At 46.0% G+C, this 18,648-nt stretch overlaps 3 protein-coding genes across 3 annotated transcripts; all 3 read left to right on the top strand.

The window, feature by feature from the left end:
* Positions 1-478: 478 nt before the first annotated feature.
* LOC307080229 (photoreceptor-specific nuclear receptor-like) lies at positions 479-2,870 on the top strand (the record flags this gene model as incomplete). The annotated part of the gene is made up of 8 exons (XM_079742866.1): positions 479-569; positions 731-851; positions 959-1,062; positions 1,211-1,537; positions 1,826-2,007; positions 2,136-2,376; positions 2,495-2,600; positions 2,738-2,870. 8 exons carry the CDS (start codon positions 479-481, stop codon positions 2,868-2,870), a joined length of 1,305 nt encoding a protein of 434 aa, XP_079598992.1.
* Positions 2,871-3,187: 317 nt separating this feature from the next.
* On the top strand, positions 3,188-6,651 carry stoml1 (stomatin (EPB72)-like 1). The gene is made up of 7 exons (XM_079743734.1): positions 3,188-3,473; positions 3,913-4,019; positions 4,121-4,270; positions 5,209-5,412; positions 5,567-5,795; positions 5,889-6,086; positions 6,268-6,651. The coding sequence occupies exons 1-7, from the start codon at positions 3,308-3,310 to the stop codon at positions 6,462-6,464; spliced, it is 1,251 nt and encodes a 416-aa protein (XP_079599860.1). The 5' UTR covers positions 3,188-3,307; the 3' UTR covers positions 6,465-6,651.
* A 537-nt stretch (positions 6,652-7,188) lies between these two features.
* On the top strand, positions 7,189-10,548 carry cyp11a1.2 (cytochrome P450 family 11 subfamily A member 1, tandem duplicate 2; the record flags this gene model as incomplete). The annotated part of the gene is made up of 9 exons (XM_079742972.1): positions 7,189-7,463; positions 7,647-7,802; positions 7,887-8,086; positions 8,236-8,439; positions 8,783-8,940; positions 9,037-9,203; positions 9,450-9,528; positions 9,853-10,044; positions 10,426-10,548. 9 exons carry the CDS (start codon positions 7,189-7,191, stop codon positions 10,546-10,548), a joined length of 1,554 nt encoding a protein of 517 aa, XP_079599098.1.
* Between the last annotated feature and the right edge of the window lie 8,100 nt (positions 10,549-18,648).

Below are 18,648 nucleotides of genomic sequence, written 5' to 3'. Positions count from 1 at the left end.
CTAAAGGCTGTGACCGAGTCTTACCCTTAAGGACAGTAAAGATTAAGAGGATGACAAATCAGCCTTTGCTAACACAGCGCCTAGTGCTAAGCTCCTTGTTCTCAAGAAGCCGCCCCCCCCAAACCCCCCACCAGCAACTTTGGTTCACATACTCATTTTGGAAGCCAGATCGAAAATAAGAAGAGGGTGAAGTAGTGTCTGCTTCTACAACTTCAGTAGCATCTTCAGTGACCTCAAGACACTTCAGGAACAGCCAGTAGAAGGACCTCTCCACATGGGAAGAGACCTTGCATGTTCTGCCCTCAAGGAAACTATATTGGGACCTGCTTTGGTTCACCCTGGTTCTTCCTCACTGGATGGACCTTTTAAACGGTTGATAGAATTAGGAAACTGCTTCACAATCCAGTTTGGAAGTGTAGGTACTCAGAAGAACAGCATCCTCTTCACAGAAGATACTCTGTGCAGCAGTATTCTCAGGATGGAAGAGCCCATGTCTAAGAGCAACATGTCACATCCTGAAAACATAAATGACTTAGGAATTCAGCATATTGCTGATGGACCTCAAACAGGTAAGCCACCAAAAATCTCTTTTACATTCCATTCTTAAAAATAAGACGACCAAAAAGGGTGAATTAGACCAACATTTGAGATTTAAATTTTGAACTAACTATTTAACTAGTTCTACTCTGCTTTCCGGTATCCATAGACAGATCCCCCCCACGTGGAGCAGTCCGAGGTCTGCTGTGCAGAGTGTGTGCTGACTCCAGCAGCGGTAAACACTATGGAATCCATGCCTGCAATGGCTGCAGCGGGTTCTTCAAGCGCAGCATCCGGCGGCGACTCCTCTACAGGTGAGGGAGGACGCAATGCCTTTTTTACATACCTGTGCGCCACGTGGCTTTCTGTAGGTGGTCTTTCAAATTATACATGTGTCTGCTTGGTGTGGTTCTGGTGTCAGGTGTCAGACGGGTACCGGAACATGCGTTGTTGACAAGGCTCATCGGAACCAGTGTCAAGCTTGTAGACTGCAAAGATGTCTGCAAGCCGGCATGAACAGAGAGGGTGAGTAAACAGAATCCATATCCATCTCTGAATATTAGAAAACGAAACATTAGAAATGTGGCGGCTGGCAAAACTCAACCCTCTCATCCAGTGACTGCCTCTCTCTCTCAAGATAACCCTCTCCGTGCCTTGTTTTTTGTCTGTTCAGCCGTGCAACACGAGCGACAGCCCCGAAGTGTGGCGCAGGTCAGCCTGGACTCTGTAAGCTCAGACGTTGAGAAGGAGAACCTCCCCGCCGCGCGGGACCCCGCCTGCAGTCCGCCCCGAACGTTGCCCCCCAGTCGCCCCCTCCTCTGCTCCTCTCTCAGTTCAGCCGCCAGCACACCGCCCTGCAGCACTAGCCCTGAGGACCACCACCCCCACCAGCAGGGGCTCAGCAACCCTCCCAGCAGCAGCAGCAGTCCCAGGAACCAGAACAGGCTGATGGTCAGCCTGTTGACAGCAGAGACCTGTGCCAAGTGGGACCCTGGAGAGGGTGAGGAGAACACAGTGCAGAATATGTGCTGGTTTATACTGGAAGCACCATTTGAATTTTGCTTCTTCTTTAATCTGGTGACTACGAGAAAAGCGATTGATTTTGAAGTGGCAAGCAGATGTAAAAATCGGATTTGTTATCAGAAAGTCGGAAATATATTTTTTTAGTGCTGCTGACATGTGCTTGACAAAATATGTTGTGTTGCACAGTAGGGGTGTACACAAGGAAGGTGCAGTAATAACAACAACACAAAAACACAAGTGTGATCATGTGTATTGCGGTCTCCAGCGGAGGAGACCCCTGATGTGACTACAGAGGGGCCAAAGAGGGAGCAGAGCCAGGCACCCTGCAGGGTCTATCCCCTGTCCGGCCCGGAGAGCTTGGACCACATCTCTGCCCACCTACTCTTCATGGCAGTGAGATGGGCCAAACACATGCCAGTGTTTTCCCACCTTCCGTTTCGAGACCAGGTCAGCTTCAGTCACACTGGGTGCCTACACAGAACACCATTCAAAACTCTCATGGTCTTTATAGACCATACCACTGAGCTCACGGGAGGTTTCTAGAGACATTCATTATATACCTTTCTTGTTTCCAGGTGATTCTACTGGAGGAGGCCTGGAGTGAGTTGTTTCTGCTCAGTGCTATCCAGTGGTCCCTGCCCATGGACAAGTGTCCCCTCCTCTCTCGTCCAGACCGCCCCTCCTCCGAGCAGCCAAAGGCCAGTCTCCCAACAGCGGACCTACACTGCCTGGGAGACGTCTTTGACCGCTTCAAGGTCCTGGCTGTGGATCCCACAGAGTTTGCCTGTCTGAAGGCGATCGTCCTGTTCAAGCCAGGTAAGATACGCCCTGTTTGGCTTTGTTGGGGTTGCATACATACATGGATTATAACACACCTTTATGTTTTTGTTAGTCTACGTAATGCTAAAGATGTCTGTTTGACTCTCTGATACAGAGACACGCGGTCTGAAGGATCCAGACCAAGTGGAGAGTCTGCAGGACCAGTCCCAGGTATTACTGGGCCAGCACATCCATTCCCTTCACCCCAGTCAGAGTGCAAGGTAGGCCAGTACCCAACCCCATTAACAATTCCTTTGATATCACTTGACCTGAAATTAACACGAACCCAAAGACTGATCATGCAGCCATCTTGTTTCGATGCCACATCACAAACGAGTGTTCTCTTTGTTTTTCACAGGTTCGGGAGGCTGTTGCTTCTGCTGCCATCATTCCACTCTGTGAGCTCAGAGAAGATAGAGCAGACGTTCTTCCGCAGCACCATTGGCAGTACTCCCATGGAGAAGCTACTCTGTGACATGTTCAAAAACTAAAGACGCCTCCACACCAGAACATTCACTCTTGACCCTAATGGTAGCATTTTTTTTTTCTGCTGCTCTCTTTTCGATGTTCTGTCTTTTCAATTACAATAAAACAATTCCCGAAAATGCCTTTCAACATTTCACTTATTATTTGTAGCTACTGATTAAACCCATTGTTGACTTTTTGAGACCTTAATCAGATATAGGCCGCTATTACTCTATGACTGCCTGTTCCCACGTCCACCACAGTGGGGCAGTGATGTACCGCTAGGCCTTTGAACGCCAAATTTAAAGTGTAGAGGAAAAATATACGGAAGCACCAAACAACAACGGTTCAGTGGGAAGTACTACCTGTCATTATTTTGTATTTTGGGGCAGGCGTTTTAGAGGAACACGCTTAAAATAATGAAGTTTTGCAATTGTATACATACCAACTTACGATCACCTGTATGACAATGTTCGGCAAAGCGCCTGGCTACAAGTACAACCCTCTAGAGCAGAGCAGTCCTGGGGTTGACACTCATGGGTTATTCAGTGGCAGAAGTCAGCAGCCCTACCACAACAAAGTGCACTCCTTTGACTACATCCCGAAGATAATAGACAACGACTTCTCTGGTATGTAACGTTAGTCATAGCAACTCAAAATAGGATGTTTGTATAATTCATTATCCGTCTTTGTCCCCTGACCCTCCCACAGCAACACAATAAACACAATAACAACCATCCCCCCTGCCCCCCTCCCCCCCTCCCGTTTGCATCTTTCAAATCCTGAAAACAAATATGATAGACATTATGAATCAGCAACATTTTTCCAAAATGCCCACAAACTTGGCTCTATTGAATATCTTATTGAGTGCTACACTATACAACCATCTTATGGCCAAAACACCAGTGACATGTATGAGGAAGCACCACACTATTATTCAACAGATTTTTGCTGACATTAATATCTCAAACCGCTTATTTTGCTTGTTAAGACTGAGATCATTCCGACATAATATGCTGACAACTTACATTGTCATGCTGCAGCTAATCTTTTCCTCATTCTATTAAGATTCCTCCCAAGGATGGCTGTCATGGATTTGCAACATGATTGTCATATTCCTGGCCTATATCTGCACGTTCATAAGCTTCCCCATATCAGGATGGTTTGTCCTCAAAGTAAGCCTAATCCTGATCAGTTATTATATTACATCTAATACAATGGTTGGCTGCTGATAAGAATATTTACTGTGCTCTCTCTGGTTCTAAATGGTTCTCAGACGGTTCCTAACTACCAGCGGCTGGTGGTGTTCCGTCTGGGCCGGGTCTGTCCCCCCAGGGGTCCTGGCGTTGTTCTCCTTCTCCCTCTCATCGACCAATGGCAGAGGGTCGACCTCCGCACGCGCGCCTTCAACATACCTCCATGCCAGGTAGAACAGCCACAGTATCACTTTTTAATAGTTCTGGTTTATTTTGAACGGATTTGTGATGAATAACACTTTCATTGTGTTATTTGATTAAATGGAGTCTGGTCATGGGAAGACCCACTTGCAGCATGGTCCGAGCATCTTTAGAGAAACCAGTGTGAGTGATAACTAAATGAAACGACACAATAGAGAGAGATGATGGCTGCAGTATCAAGACTTTTTTGTCGATAGGGGCGACATAAATGCTAGCAAACGTAACACAGTTCAATTGGAGGTAGGAAGGGAGCTAGCGATTACTAGATAATGTAATACCTTTGTATAAATTATCCTTGTCCCTAGAGAATGCTCCATTCCTCTCTCTAATTACATATGTTACGTTAGATAGCATTTTTATCAGCATTGTGTCCAAGACGTGAATTGTCACATTGACACAGAGCGTTTATGGGTTTATGGGGAGAGTGTAAATGGGTGCTGCAGTCCAATGTCACAATATTGGAGAGAGATCCTGCTCCGACTCCGCCGTCTCAAAGCTCAAAGGGTTGAACTTCAAAGGCAAAAACTCTGGGGCATTGTGGTCAGAAAAGCTAGTATTTTGATATGTTTATGTCATCTCATGGTCATTTTAGGATTTACTACATACATTTACTACATTTACTACTACATATTGTACCTTACGTCAGTGCAAACCCCTTCTAGATTTGGTTTCTTTAGATCTGTTGTGCTTACAATGTGATATTTCCCACTACAAGTCTCGTACGATAAATTATTTTTCACCACTAGCTGTCTCCCTTCTATATACCCTTCGTCCATTTAGACGGCTATTTCTCGAAAGTCTGACCTAACTCTTTCATAGAGTTAGGTCACATTATCTGAGGCAGGGACATTTTGTGGCTATATGTGAAGAACTGAGCAGATCCCAAACCCTAACCCTACCATGCTAGGTCTCAACACGGGATGGGGGCATTATTCTAATGGGAGCCGACATTCAGTTCCGGATCTGGAACCCGGTCATGTCGGTGGCGTGCGTCCAGGACCTCAACGCCTCCACCAGGCTGACCGCGCAGAACGCCATGACCCACAGCCTGAGCAAGAATACAGTCCGCGAGGTCCAGGGGGAAAGGGGCAAACTGGAAGAATACCTCAGGGTGAGGCCCAGGGCGCCTACTGGATGTCCTTCATAGCGCATGCTTATCCACTCACACTCACCACTCATACATACACACACGCACGCACGCACGCACACGCACGCGCACACACCACAAGCATGGTTGATGTTATACGAGCCATCTCCCTCCACAGGTGGACATCAACGAGATGACGCGGCCCTGGGGGCTGGAGGTGGACCGGGTGGAGCTCACCCTGGGCGCCGTGCTGAAGGCCCCGGATGAGGCCTCCACGGGGGGCTTCATCCTGCCTCCGTCCGTGCCTGGTCTGGAGGGCTTGGAGGGCCTGGCGGTTCCCATTCAGCAGCTTGCCATGCATTTCATGGGCCAGAGTGGGGCTCCACCGCCCCAGACAGGTTCCACAGGTCAGCCAACGGGATTCAAAGAGCAAAATGGAAGAAAATGGCAAAGTTGATTTACATGGATTCTGAATGCTTCTCTCGTGTGTCTGCTCCCAGGGGACAGCGTCGCGTTTACGGATGAGGTGAGCAGCGCAGCGCCGGCCGTGAGCCCGGCCGGGTCGGTGGATCAGCTGCTGGGGGTGGTCCGGCTGCTGCTCTCTGAAGGCCTGGTCAACAGGGTGGGGGCCTGCTTCCATTTCCGGATCAGCTCCAGTGACGGAGAGTGCAAGAGCTACTATGTGGACCTGAGTCAAGGTGGGTGGTCATGTGGTCCTGGGCTCGGACGCCAATGTCCACAGCCTCCCTGTGTCTACAAAGAAAAATCAAGGCGCTTAAAATGAAGGACTGAATATTAAATAGTAGTTTAATAATCAAGGCTTTTGCAGATCTTGTTGAAGTGAATCCCAACATTGTGTCTCAACCTGTGTCCCTCCAGGCAGCGGCGATGCAGGGCTGGGGGCTCCGTTGCGGGGGGCGGACGTGACTCTGAGCATCAGCGACAGCGACCTGCTGGCCCTGTTTGAAGGCAGCCTCCGGCCGTACGGAGCGTACGCCAGCGGGAGGCTGCGGGTCGAGGGCGACCTCAACACCGCCATGAGGCTGGAGGAGCTCATTAAGCTGTTCAGGGCTTAGCAGTTTCTCACCGTTTTATTCTTCCTGCTATTTATTCATCTGTTATTATTGTGTTCGACTCTTAGCGGAACGTGACCATACTTGAACGGTAAATGTAACGATAGGAGTTGGTGTTGGTGTTGGGGATGCATAGACTGTAAAGAAATAAGTGAGAAGCCTTTTTATCATGTCTTTATTTATCTTTCAATTCTACGTTAACTTTTATCTTTGACTGAACTTTGTTAAATAAAATTGAAAAAAATAAATGTTTCTGTTTTGTTTGACAGTTGACTTCTGTGTGAACGGCTCAAACAAGGCCTTATCTCTAAACAACATCTGACAATTTGAACATATAAAAGAAGATCATGTTGCACAAAGCAAATGTTCATAGATCTATAGATCCATTAGCATGAAAAGTGATTCAATACTAATGTAAACCTAGGTTTTGATGAAATGTTTAAACCCGCCCCCAAACCATTTCCCAGTGTAGCTCCCCTCCCACGGACCCCCCATAAGTGAAACGCTGATCGTCACTGCACTGAATTTGAGTCAGGGAGGGCAGGATCACTTCACCGGTGGACTGAGTAAAAGAGTGGTTGAGAGGCCGCTTATCCAAAAAACCTGCCCCCTTGTATTAGCCAGAACATCCCTGTAGGGAGAGACAGCGTCCACCACCGCAGGCACCGGCCAGTCACCAGTGGTCTGTATTAAAGGTACCAGCAGAGGGGACTGTGTATTAGCTGGGATGGCCCGGTGGCACATGTTGCGGTGCAGCCCTATGGGTCTGCCTCGGTCCTGGGCAGAGGGGCTTCCGAGCGTGAGTTTGCGCCGTAGCAGCAGCGTGCCGGTGGTCAGGGACGTGTACCCAGAGAACAGCCGCTTAGTCAGACCGTTCCATGAGATTCCTGGGCTCTGGAAGAACGGGGCGGCAAACCTGTATGCCTTCTGGAAACAAGATGGCTTCAAGAACCTTCACCACATTATGGTGAACAACTTCAACACATTTGGACCAATCTACAGGTAAAAGAGGGATTTATTTTCTGAATAAGGATTATTGTGTTTATAAAAAGTCTCAGAGGTTTGGATGTCTTAAGTTAACGCCAGGCCACGTGGACCTTTTTCCTTTGTTTTTGATAAGATAGATACAGAATCACGTGTTATCCTTACAAAGATGTCTCAATGCTGTCTCTTTTTATCCAACAGGGAGAAGATAGGTTACTATGACAGTGTGAACATCATCAAGCCTGTGGACGCAGCCACCCTGTTCAGAGCAGAGGGCTACTATCCCAAGAGGCTGAGGGTTGAAGCATGGACATCATACAGGGACTGCAGGAATCGCAAATATGGAGTTCTACTCAAGTATCTATTTTAATAAACCCATTCACACTATCTTAGAACCATTCAGACTACCAACGATTAATTATACCCCTCCTCTTGCATCAGGGACGGAGAAGACTGGAGGTCCAACAGGGTTATTCTAAACAAGGAAGTAATTTCTCCAAAGATGCTTGGGAACTTTGCCCCGTTACTGGATGAAGTTGGCCAGGACTTTGTGGCTAGGATTCATAAAAAGATAGAGAGAAGTGGACAAAACAAATGGACAACAGACCTTTCTCAAGAACTTTTTAAATATGCCCTGGAATGTAAGCAATTATTATATATATATATATATACATTTGACCCTGAAATGTTTTATATGTTTTATCATATTGCCCTTGTTCTGTCTCTCGTATCTTGTCTTGTGTTAATATAACTGGTGTGTGATTCCTCCATGTCTCCTCCACCCTGTCAGCGGTGGGCTCGGTGCTGTACGGAGAGCGGCTGGGTCTGCTGCTGGACTACATCGACCCAGAGGCCCAGCACTTCATCGACTGCATCACCCTGATGTTCAAGACCACCTCCCCCATGCTGTACATACCTCCAGCCCTGCTGAGGATGGTCGGGGCCAAGGTCTGGAGGGACCACGTCCAGGCCTGGGACGGCATCTTCGGCCAAGGTAGGACTGCACTGACCTTTTATAACGACGGCTGCTGAATCATGACTGCAGAGACATCCGAAGGGTTCTCAATCAAAAAGGTGCGGGTTCAAACCCCAACGTCAGCACTGCCTTGCACCTGTAAGCATTTTTAAGCAAGAAGACTAACTCCTATATGCTCCTGAATGACATGCACTTTATCTGAATGAACCTGAAGTCACTTTGGATAAAGGCATCTCCTGAACTGCAAATATTATAGTTGAGCCGTGCTGCCACACACATTAATATTGGTCATTGATGTGTAGAATTACAGGCATCTTTTAACCCGTGAATAAAAGAGTTTGATTTTCCTATCCCTCTCCAGCGGACCGCTGCATTCAGAACATTTACAGGAAGTTGAAGGAACCGGTTCCCTCTGATAAATACCCGGGGGTCCTGGCCAGCCTGCTCATGCTTGACAAGCTGTCCATCGAGGATATCAAGGCCAGCGTGACGGAGCTGATGGCCGGGGGGGTGGACACGGTAAAGGCGACCACGACCACGACACTGGAGACACACACTATCACACAGGAGCCTCTCAGCACAAGGACCGAGGCTCTGACACTGCTGTGCCCCCAGACCTCCATCACCCTGCTGTGGACCCTGTACGAGCTGGCCCGACACCCCGCCCTGCAGGAGGAGCTGAGGGCTGAGGTGGCCACCGCCCGCGCCCAGAGCCAGGGGGACCTGCTGGGCATGCTCAAGAGGATCCCCCTGCTGAAGGGGGCCCTGAAGGAGACCCTACGGTAGGGCAGACCGGGTCCTTATGAGGCACTGCTTCAGTCCCTGTAACAACAGAGCCAGGCTGTGGTGATCCTGGTCCATTGGACAATGTTTCAGCCTTTTTACCTTGAGTTTAAAGAGGCAAACAAATAGGAAGGAAATGTTTAACCATAGGTTTTCTTCACCAAGTTTTGGATAATAGTTTTGATATTCTGTATGCTTTTTATATAGTGCTACAGCGTACATCCTTCTGTTCTTCCGTCTTCTAGGCTACACCCAGTGGCAGTGAGCTTGCAAAGATACATCACAGAGGACATTGCCATCCAAAACTACCACATACCATCAGGGGTAAGAACATCTTCTTTAGTGCATTTGGTTGTCAAGTAACCTCAGTGAGTACGTCTTAATTGAAGTATCCATCTTGTGTGTGAAAACATTGACTCTGAAAATGCAGTGTATATCTCTTGTATGATATTGACTGATCTTTAAATATTGACTGATGGTTTAATGTATCATACTATATCTTATATATCACTGTAAGCCTTGTTCGTAGAGGATGATGGTTATCCAGTGGTTATCCAGACTAAGTATCTCCCCCAGAACAAATCTTTCATACGCACTATAATGTAACGTGTCAGACACTTTTTTAACAATGTGTGCGCTTGTGTGTAGACTTTGGTCCAGCTAGGGCTGTTTGCCATGGGCCGAGACCCCTCGGTGTTCCCTCGACCGGAGCAGTACCAGCCGTCCCGCTGGCTGCGAACGGAGAACAACTACTTCCGCAGCCTGGGCTTCGGATTCGGCCCCCGCCAGTGTTTGGGCCGCCGCATCGCCGAGACGGAGATGCAGCTCTTCCTCATCCACGTGAGATATTACATACGTAATAACCCCGTCAGGAACATATGTGCGTTATCGCGACCATGCTCCAGAGGGTCTGTTTCAGTAACAAGGTTTAGCAGTGAGAGGCAGGAATGTGCGGGACTTCCACTAGAGCGACATCCGTTTCTGTTAAATGTTTAGGATATTGCTTTTTCAAATTCTTCATAAAAGAAAAACCTGCATGTTTATTTTCTACCATTTTGGTGTTATTCTTGTCATTTTATGATCCCCCCATAAATTAGAAAGAGGAGAACGGAAAATGCGTTTGGGGACGACAGGTACTACGGTAAAGGCCGAAAACCTTTACCGCAGTACGTTATATGTCACATTATCACCGGTTAACCAAGACCTGCCATGCCTTTTCAGATGCTTGAGAACTTCAGAGTGGAGAAACAGAGGCACGTAGAGGTGAGGAGCACCTTCCAGCTCATAGTTCTACCGGAGACGCCCATCATATTGACCATCAAGCCTCTGCAAGGCAAACGGTGACCGGGAACCTCACAGGAAACAAGCGGGAATGACCTAAGTAACTGCAGAATCATTAAGAAAAATATTTTATAGAATATTGTATGCTTTCATAGATCATGTGTATTATTTTTGAATATTTGTGACTAAAAGTAGAATTTCACTGTGATAATCAAATCCAATAGCATTACACAGTAATCTTACAAAATAATTTTTTATCTTAAAAAAATAAATGTTCTCTGTGCCATTTGATTTTGGTTTGATAGTGATTACTTTGGTCATGCTTGCAACTGGAAATGCAATCACTCACGTACGCACACACGCACGCAGACACACACACACACACACACACACACACACACACACACACATACACTCACACACATGCAGACACACACACACACAAACATATTTGCACCATATAAAATATCAGATTACATGAGGTCATATTGGGGTCATATTGCTTCATCCCAATCCATGTCTGGTCTCACTGAGTCTGGTCAACATTTCCTGTTTCTCCTCCCCCCATAGTTTACAGTTCTCTGCCAGCTGTAAATAAAAGAAAATAAATAAAAACTACACTAGCAAACTGACGAACAACTGATCTTAGTATTCTGAGAGTCAGGTTTGTGTCTCTACCTGAGTCTCCAGTGTTCTTATTCTTGCTTCAGATGTTTCTAATTTGTGAAACAAACCGAGTCTCTCCTCTTCTGGAAACACCTTTGGTGCCTGAGAAAGGGAAATTCATATTTCTTTTACCATAGAACCGTGTTTCATAGAACAACAAAAATTATTATCAAAGGACATTCAAACTGCATGAAAAAATAATGACTACCTATGTAAGGATTATTTGGTTTTGTTTTGGTGGTACTTTGAGATGCATGAAGACAATCAAAATGTAAATATCTACCAATTGGCAGTATAGTGTAGTGTACTCCCAGACAGAAATATACTGCGATAGATCCTCAATGACTGCATCCTGACTATGAGCTTCTTAGAGCCAAATGACCAAAACCTACCTGCTCTTTTAAAGGGCCCCTACATTACCACCAGTTGTGAGTGTGATTAGCCATTACAAGCCGTTTCAAACTGATGTCACTAAGGCACAGGAAAAGGCAGATTTTCGAACGGATTGTAATGGCTGATTACACTCACACCTGGTGGCATAATAGGGACCCTTTAAGACATGCAAATGTTGGCTAAGGGACTAAAGAGGGAACAGTATCTCTGGAACCAACTGTAGCACGCCCTTATTTTAAACACCATAGTGTAAGATGGACGGAAACGGTGTGTGTGTGTTTATCAAAGTCACCTGTGCTGACTGCTGCACCCGAGAGGCATAAATGTGCTGATTCAGCAGTTCCAGCTCACGCTTGATCCCAGCGTTCTCTGCTGCCAGGGTCCGCTCCATCTCTGCTCTGCCAACGTCAACTACACACAAGCACGCACACACAGACACACACACACACACACACTCACACAAACACACATACAGACACACAGACACAGACACAGACACACACACACACACACACACACACACACACACACACACACACACACACACACACACACACATACAGACACAAACACATCTGGTTTGTAATTGTATTCTACAGATGTAGAAGTTAGAGACAGGTACAGTTATTTTGAAAATGTATTTAGCATCCGTACCTTCTGTCAGTTTTTTCCCAACATGCTTTTTGTCCTCACCCTTTCTATTCCTCTCTGTCAACCTGTTATCGAGCACTTTTTCCAACTTCTCAATCACCTGCACCAATAAAGAAGCACACCAACAAACATTCATGTCTTGATCGAATGGACTTTAGCCAGATGTATCACAAAAATAGATAAAGACTCCCATCAAAGCCTGATGAATCCTTTAGTTAACAGAAGAGCTTTGGTGGGTGAACCTTCTCCTGCTGTTTCACCGTGGCCTCCAAGCTCGCCACCCGAGCCACATGACTCTGGCAGCGCTGCACCTCCTTCTGCTGCTCCTGGTAGGCCTTCTGCAGCCTCACGTGCTCCTTCTCATGGTCGTTCCTCTGCACCACATGCAAGAGAGCAAGAGTTAGGCAATATTCCCATCCATGGTGAATTGTCTGCTCGTTGCAACAAGAGGATGTGGGGAGTTTGAATGCTGACCCTGATCATCTCGTTCTGCAGCTGCTGCACCTTGTCCCGGTGCTCACCAGCCTTCCTCATCTCACTGGCCAGCTTGAACTTCAGATAGGCTTTATCAGAGCACAACAAAGAAAAGGTGACTATTACATAAACTGTGACGTCATATTCGGCTATTCGGAGAGTTATCTGTCCCCCCCCCCCCCCCCCCCCCCCCAATTCTTTGCAGTTCTTTCATAGAATGGACGGAGGGAGTTTGACAAACTCTCTAGACCGCCTGAGTGTTGTCAGGCGGTCTAAGGCTTGATCATCTCTCGAGACATCCAGCTCACATCAAAGCTCACAGCAGAACAGGCTTCCTGTGGGGAGACCAACTAATCTTCTCTTTTTGCTTTCTTTGGCTTTGATGCCAACCAAGGGGAACATGCCTTTACTGAGGGCCACACACTGTCCTTCAGTAGATAAGGGATGCAGGCTCCACATGGTTTATCAGGATCTTAGGTGTAAATGAGCTGCCTTATCTCTGCATAACACAGACTGTTATAGTGGAGCACAGACACCCAACCAACAAGGACTAACAGCACAGACAGATGTCCACTGAAAAGTATTTGGACCTGGAATATTTCTTTATAACAAATCACAAGTATGTTATAAAAAATATTATGTTCAACCAAACCCCAAGTCAAATTAAGGAACTGAATATGATGTAGTTATAAATATGTCCCATTAAAACAATTTGGGAAATCAGTGCCTTTGTTATTTTTTCATGCACATAGATTAATGCATTTCACCACCAAGCAATTGAGGATCTTGGCTGCCGGGGCTCTCTACCTATCCGGTCCGCTATCTCAGCCTTGGTCATGACGTCGATGTCGGCGTCGTCCAACAGCTGCTGGCCAAGGTCCTGGTGCAGTGACAGGTCGCCGAGGAGCCGGCTGTTCTCCGCCTCCAGGGTCACCACGCGCGTCCTCAGACCCACCATGTCCTCCGCCATCTTGTCCAGGGCCGAGCGGTAGCTCTCCACGTCCTGCCGGGGGGGGTGAAAATAATTTCACTTATTTATGGGGTGTCTGAAATTCAACAAAACGAAATGCAGGAACATTTCCTGAAAACACCTTTGCTCGAGTCATGTCTATTGAATGTGTGTATCACATTGACAGCTTCAAAGGCCCAGAAAAGGACCCTCCCCCTAACCCTTCACCCTGCACCTTCCAGAGGGAAGAGCCTTGAGATGAACTCAGAACAGGGAGCCGTGATTCCAGGGACGGCGTGATAGGAAGCCCATGAGCAGACATTAAACAGAACACATACAAAGGCTGTGCAGAAGTGAGCTAGTAGAAAACAGTTGAATAGAAATTAGTTTGACATTTTGCAACTGACTCTCAGTTGTTGGTCTGTTTCACCACTAGATGTCCCCTCTAGTCCATCTTATAACATATTCAACAGGCTGAACTAAACCAAGGGTGCCAAGCAGGATTAAGACCGTTTTTAATGTTGTAACATGGAAGACATTTCTTCATGCAGCTTACTGTCTAGGTAATTAACCTTGGTGTCTCTTGATATTCTCTGCAAGCAGGCGTCAACAGAGACAGTCCGTGCGAGTCTCATCAGGGGAGTGTTCTGTGCTTGCCATGGATTGCATGAGGTTGTGGTGCAATGCAACAATACCAGTGTTGACAAATTAGCTTTTAAAATATTCACCCCCCTCAAGGCAAAAAACAATGCACAAATATATGTTGAGTGAACTGTGAGATCTCTGATGGACAGGCAGACAGATCACACTGAGGTCTGGCATTTTCAGAATCTGATTCAAAAGAAACAAATATTTCACGTATGCAGCTTCACAAATACATTTTCCTGGACACAAATGTCAGGGGACAAAAAGCCATCTCCCCAGCCTTGCCATATTGTACTGCCCCTTCTGTTCCCGAAGAATGTAAATGCAGCAGCGCTTTCACTGCCTTTGCACTGCGGCCTTGCATTGTCGCCCCCGAAAGCAATTAGGAACCCCTGCCCATTGTTGACGAGCTCTTTTATAAGGACCTTGCTCATGTCAGGCATGTGCCTGTTGTTCGTTGCAACACGCTGTTGCAGGGAACACGCTGCGGCATTGTTCCCCGTCTCCTGCTCCCACTCTATAATCTGAGGTACTACATGAGAGAGAGCGAGAGAGAGCATGCATGTGTCTTATGTGTGTGTGTGTGTGTGTGTGTGTGTGTGTGTGTGTGTGTGTGTGTGTGAGTGCGTGTTTGCGTATGTGTTTGTGTGTGTGTGTCTGCGTGTGTGAGTATGTGTTTGCGCTTGTTTGTGTGTGTGTGTGTGTGTGTGTGTGTGTGTGTGTGTGTGTGTGTGTGTGCGTGTGTGTGTGCATGCGTGTGTGTGCGTTTTTTTGTGTGCGTGTGTTTGTGTGTGTGTGTGTGTGTGTGTGTGTGCGTGCATGAACGATTTGATGCAGGAGGGGGCATGAATGATTAGGAGACTCCAATCCAGGTTGATGTGCTTGGAGCTCCCGTGGGACAGCGGGGTGAAATGGAGCAATTCATTGAGAGGGGGCAGGGCCAAGGGGTGGGACCGGGGGGACTGAGACCCCGTGATCTGGTCCCAGCAGGCATGATGGGAGATATGACTTCTTCCATGGAGTCATCATGGAGTTGAATAGGGTGAAGCAGCTGGGAGATAATCCAACCTTTTACAGGCTTTTACGTCGACTGTACAATGACACTTCCAACGGACGGTAACAATTTGGTTTCTTCATTCCAACTCGCTATAAATAGTCATGGTGAAATCATTATATAAGGAAAGCTTCACCTTTCAAATATTCTCAGTTTGTAAATTGACTGACATCCTCTTTTTTATATAATTAACTAGAATAATCATGAATAAAAGAGAATGATTGATTTATAGAAAAAACTGGCTTATGTGATCCTGTAAAAAAAAATACATTAAAGTATGCAGAATAAACTCTAGATTCCCCCCAGCTACAATACTGCAAATATCAGCCCAATCAACACGGCCTCGTTTAGAGTGCAATCAGTCTCAAAATAAATGTTAATCTATTCCACTGGCTGCCATTTTGTCCCTCCGCAGTGTGCAGGGAGGAGAACATGTGTGACATGAGAAGGAGAGGCCGTTCAGTGAGCTCTGCCAGCAGCCTGCGTCACGCTGGACTTTATAATAGCAGACATCTCAGCATGGCGTCCATTCCACCCGATATTCTCTACGCTATTATAGTAGGGAAGGATCTCGAAAAACTGGATTTATTATATTTAAAAGCAGATATTATACAAACCCAATGCTGAAGATATAGGACTTCACTATCTCAAGGCTATCACACATTTTTCTAACAACATTTGTCCCATCTCTCAAATTTTAATTTTCAGAAAGATGTAATGTTTACTGTTCATTTTTGCAAACAGTTTACTCTGTAACAGTATACAGTGAATATATGCCTCACATATATGTGGGGCATATATACACTGTATATTGAAGCAATGTTCTCCTTAGAGGGACAAGTTAAAGGAAAATTCTCATGAGAGAGATGTGTTTTAGGTCAGTGTAAGCTCACCTTGGTCTGAAGGGTAAGCCTCTCAGCTGTGTTTTCCTCTGCCTTAAAATCAGGTAGAGGTAGCCTGAAATGTGAACATAAAATCAGCGTTAAATAACACCACATCTAGATCCGTAACATGTTGAGTGTTGAACTTTTAACAATGATGAAGTAAAAAATTATAATAATAAAGAATATTTAATAATCAAATCAATAATAATTACAAATAAATACAAATACAAATCATTTGTCTGTCTTGATAATTATCAAGTTAAAAACACGTCATACAATTAAAAATCGAATTAAAACACGTCAATATAACATTTGTTTCTGAACATTTCCAGGCTTGTATTTGTGTGTGACGCTACCGTTTGTGTGCATGCAAAACCTGATAGGTCTTCCCCGGTTGGGACAGGGAGGCCGGCTCCCCCTCGCTGGGCATGGCTCCTCTCCTCTCAGCCGGAGGGCTCTGGGAGGCGGACCCCCCGGGGCTGACAGGCTGCCGGTCTTCTGGAAGGATCCGAGCCAGTGTATTGCGGATCGGGAGGTCAAACGTGCTGTTCAGGAGCTGAGGGAGAATTCAGCTCATGGTCGATAGATGTTTCATCCACAACTCCTTCTTAAATGCCAACTCTCATCAAAACAGATGTGAAATAATATTTAATATTGTATCAGAACGTAATGCAAACAGACTATAGGCCGATTTTATGGAGCGTATGTTAGCCAACGCCGCTACCCAAGTTAAACAGCAACAGAACTTTTGCAACCATGTGTGGGTAGACTGGGTGTCATGTGTGGATGCAGAACCAAAGCATCCACTCATAAGTACCCAGGAGCCTTTCTCCACGCAGAGTTACTCTAACCTTTCCCTGCCCGCTTTGCTTGCATGGCCTGCAACACCCACTTGGATATTCATAGAGGTTCTTGCGTTATTCTGCATAACAGCCAGAGCCACATAAGTGGCCACTCAGCTCCAGCGGTCAACACCCTGGCAGAGCTCCGTACGGGCTTATTATTAATCCACCTCGATGGACGCAATTCACCAGGAATTGTTATGGTTGCCAAGCAACATCATCAGATAATGAAAACATAGTGAACAAGTTTTTGTTTAAAAACCTATTCCTGGTTGATATGCATGTATTATTTTACACATATACATGTATAGGCTATCATGTTTGCGGGGTCATAAGGCATACCTTACTGGTTTTGTGGTTGCTGGCTGGCCTCGTCTCTGGTTTAGATGTCATCTTTAGATGGGAAATATGGGTCCTGGATGCATGTGTGAAACCCGCTCACCCAGCACATGAACTGAAAGCAGCGAACTCATGCGCGACTAATCTCCAGTAACCACAACACAACACAGGCGTAGCAACTTCAAAACGCCACCAAGGAGGATCACTATTATCCAGGGACACAATGTACTCCTAAAATTATTCATTCAACCCGTTCGACTCATAACACATGATACAACCTCAGTCTTAACAAATGAAACTCTGATTATGGACTGACTAAATAGAATACAGCCTTTAAAATCAAGCAGCGACTACGGGCCAAAGCACAGAAGACAACCTTTCAAACATGATTTGGAGACTATGGAATTATAATGATGCATGGCACCAGGTAATAATGAAAAGCAATAATCCATGATCAAGTTTAACACGTCAGCTGGGATGCCCTGGGGTTCTCCGCAGCATTAGAAATCAATCAGGATCAACGGTGATCTCCTGGCGGTGAAGTGGCATGTGAACAGAATCGATGGAATCAGAGCAGGTGTCAGCGCAGTTGAATGCCAGCTCCTGGACGGTCTCACCATCGTTATGGAGATGAGAGGGATGGGACTAATGAGGTCCGGGAAGAGGAGAAGTGCGCAGTATTACCTGTGTGTGTCTCTCTCTCTCTCTCTCTCTCTCTCTCTCTCCCTATCTTTCTCTCTCTCTCTCACTCTCTTGCTCTCTCTCGCTCTCTCTCTCCCCTTCTCTATCAAAGAAAATGAAAAGAATATCCATAATAATAAAATATTTTTATTATCAGACAGTATAATCCAGCAACATATACCACCACACACATACCAAGTCAAACCAATAATTGGTGTGCATATATACATCTAATTATCTTTGATGGATAGCTAAGGGAATTATTGATTCAATTGAATTTCTGTGAAACCTTGACTGTATAAGTAGGCGTAGGTAGGGGACTGTGTGTGTGTGTGTGTGTGTGTGTCTCTGTCTTTGTGCTTTGTATACAAATGTGTTTGTCTTGTGATTTCCTTTTCATGATCAAAGCAAACAGAAATTGTGACACAATAGAAAACCTTTCCATTCTGGATGCAGGTCAGGAATACAGGTAGTATGAGGGCCATGTTGCGATTCTGGCTTAATTTACATTCAAACCATTTGCAAAAGGTACAGATGAGATCCATATCATTTATTTATTTATAACGGTTGTCAGTAAATCCGTAG

This window comes from Pollachius pollachius (genome assembly GCF_949987615.1).
Source record: "Pollachius pollachius genome assembly, chromosome: 9".
NCBI classification, from domain to species: domain Eukaryota; kingdom Metazoa; phylum Chordata; class Actinopteri; order Gadiformes; family Gadidae; genus Pollachius; species Pollachius pollachius.
The sequence above is the reverse complement of the archived record's forward strand: the minus strand, read 5'-3'. Positions and strand labels throughout refer to the sequence as shown.

Coding starts and splice junctions, on each gene's coding strand:
- stoml1 (XM_079743734.1), top strand. CDS start 3,308: ATGACAATGTTCGGCAAAGCGCCTGGCTACAAGTACAACCCTCTAGAG. Junction 4,020..4,120: donor CAGGATGGTTTGTCCTCAAA/GTAAGCCTAATC, acceptor AATGGTTCTCAG/ACGGTTCCTAACTACCAGCG. Junction 5,413..5,566: donor AACTGGAAGAATACCTCAGG/GTGAGGCCCAGG, acceptor CTCCCTCCACAG/GTGGACATCAACGAGATGAC.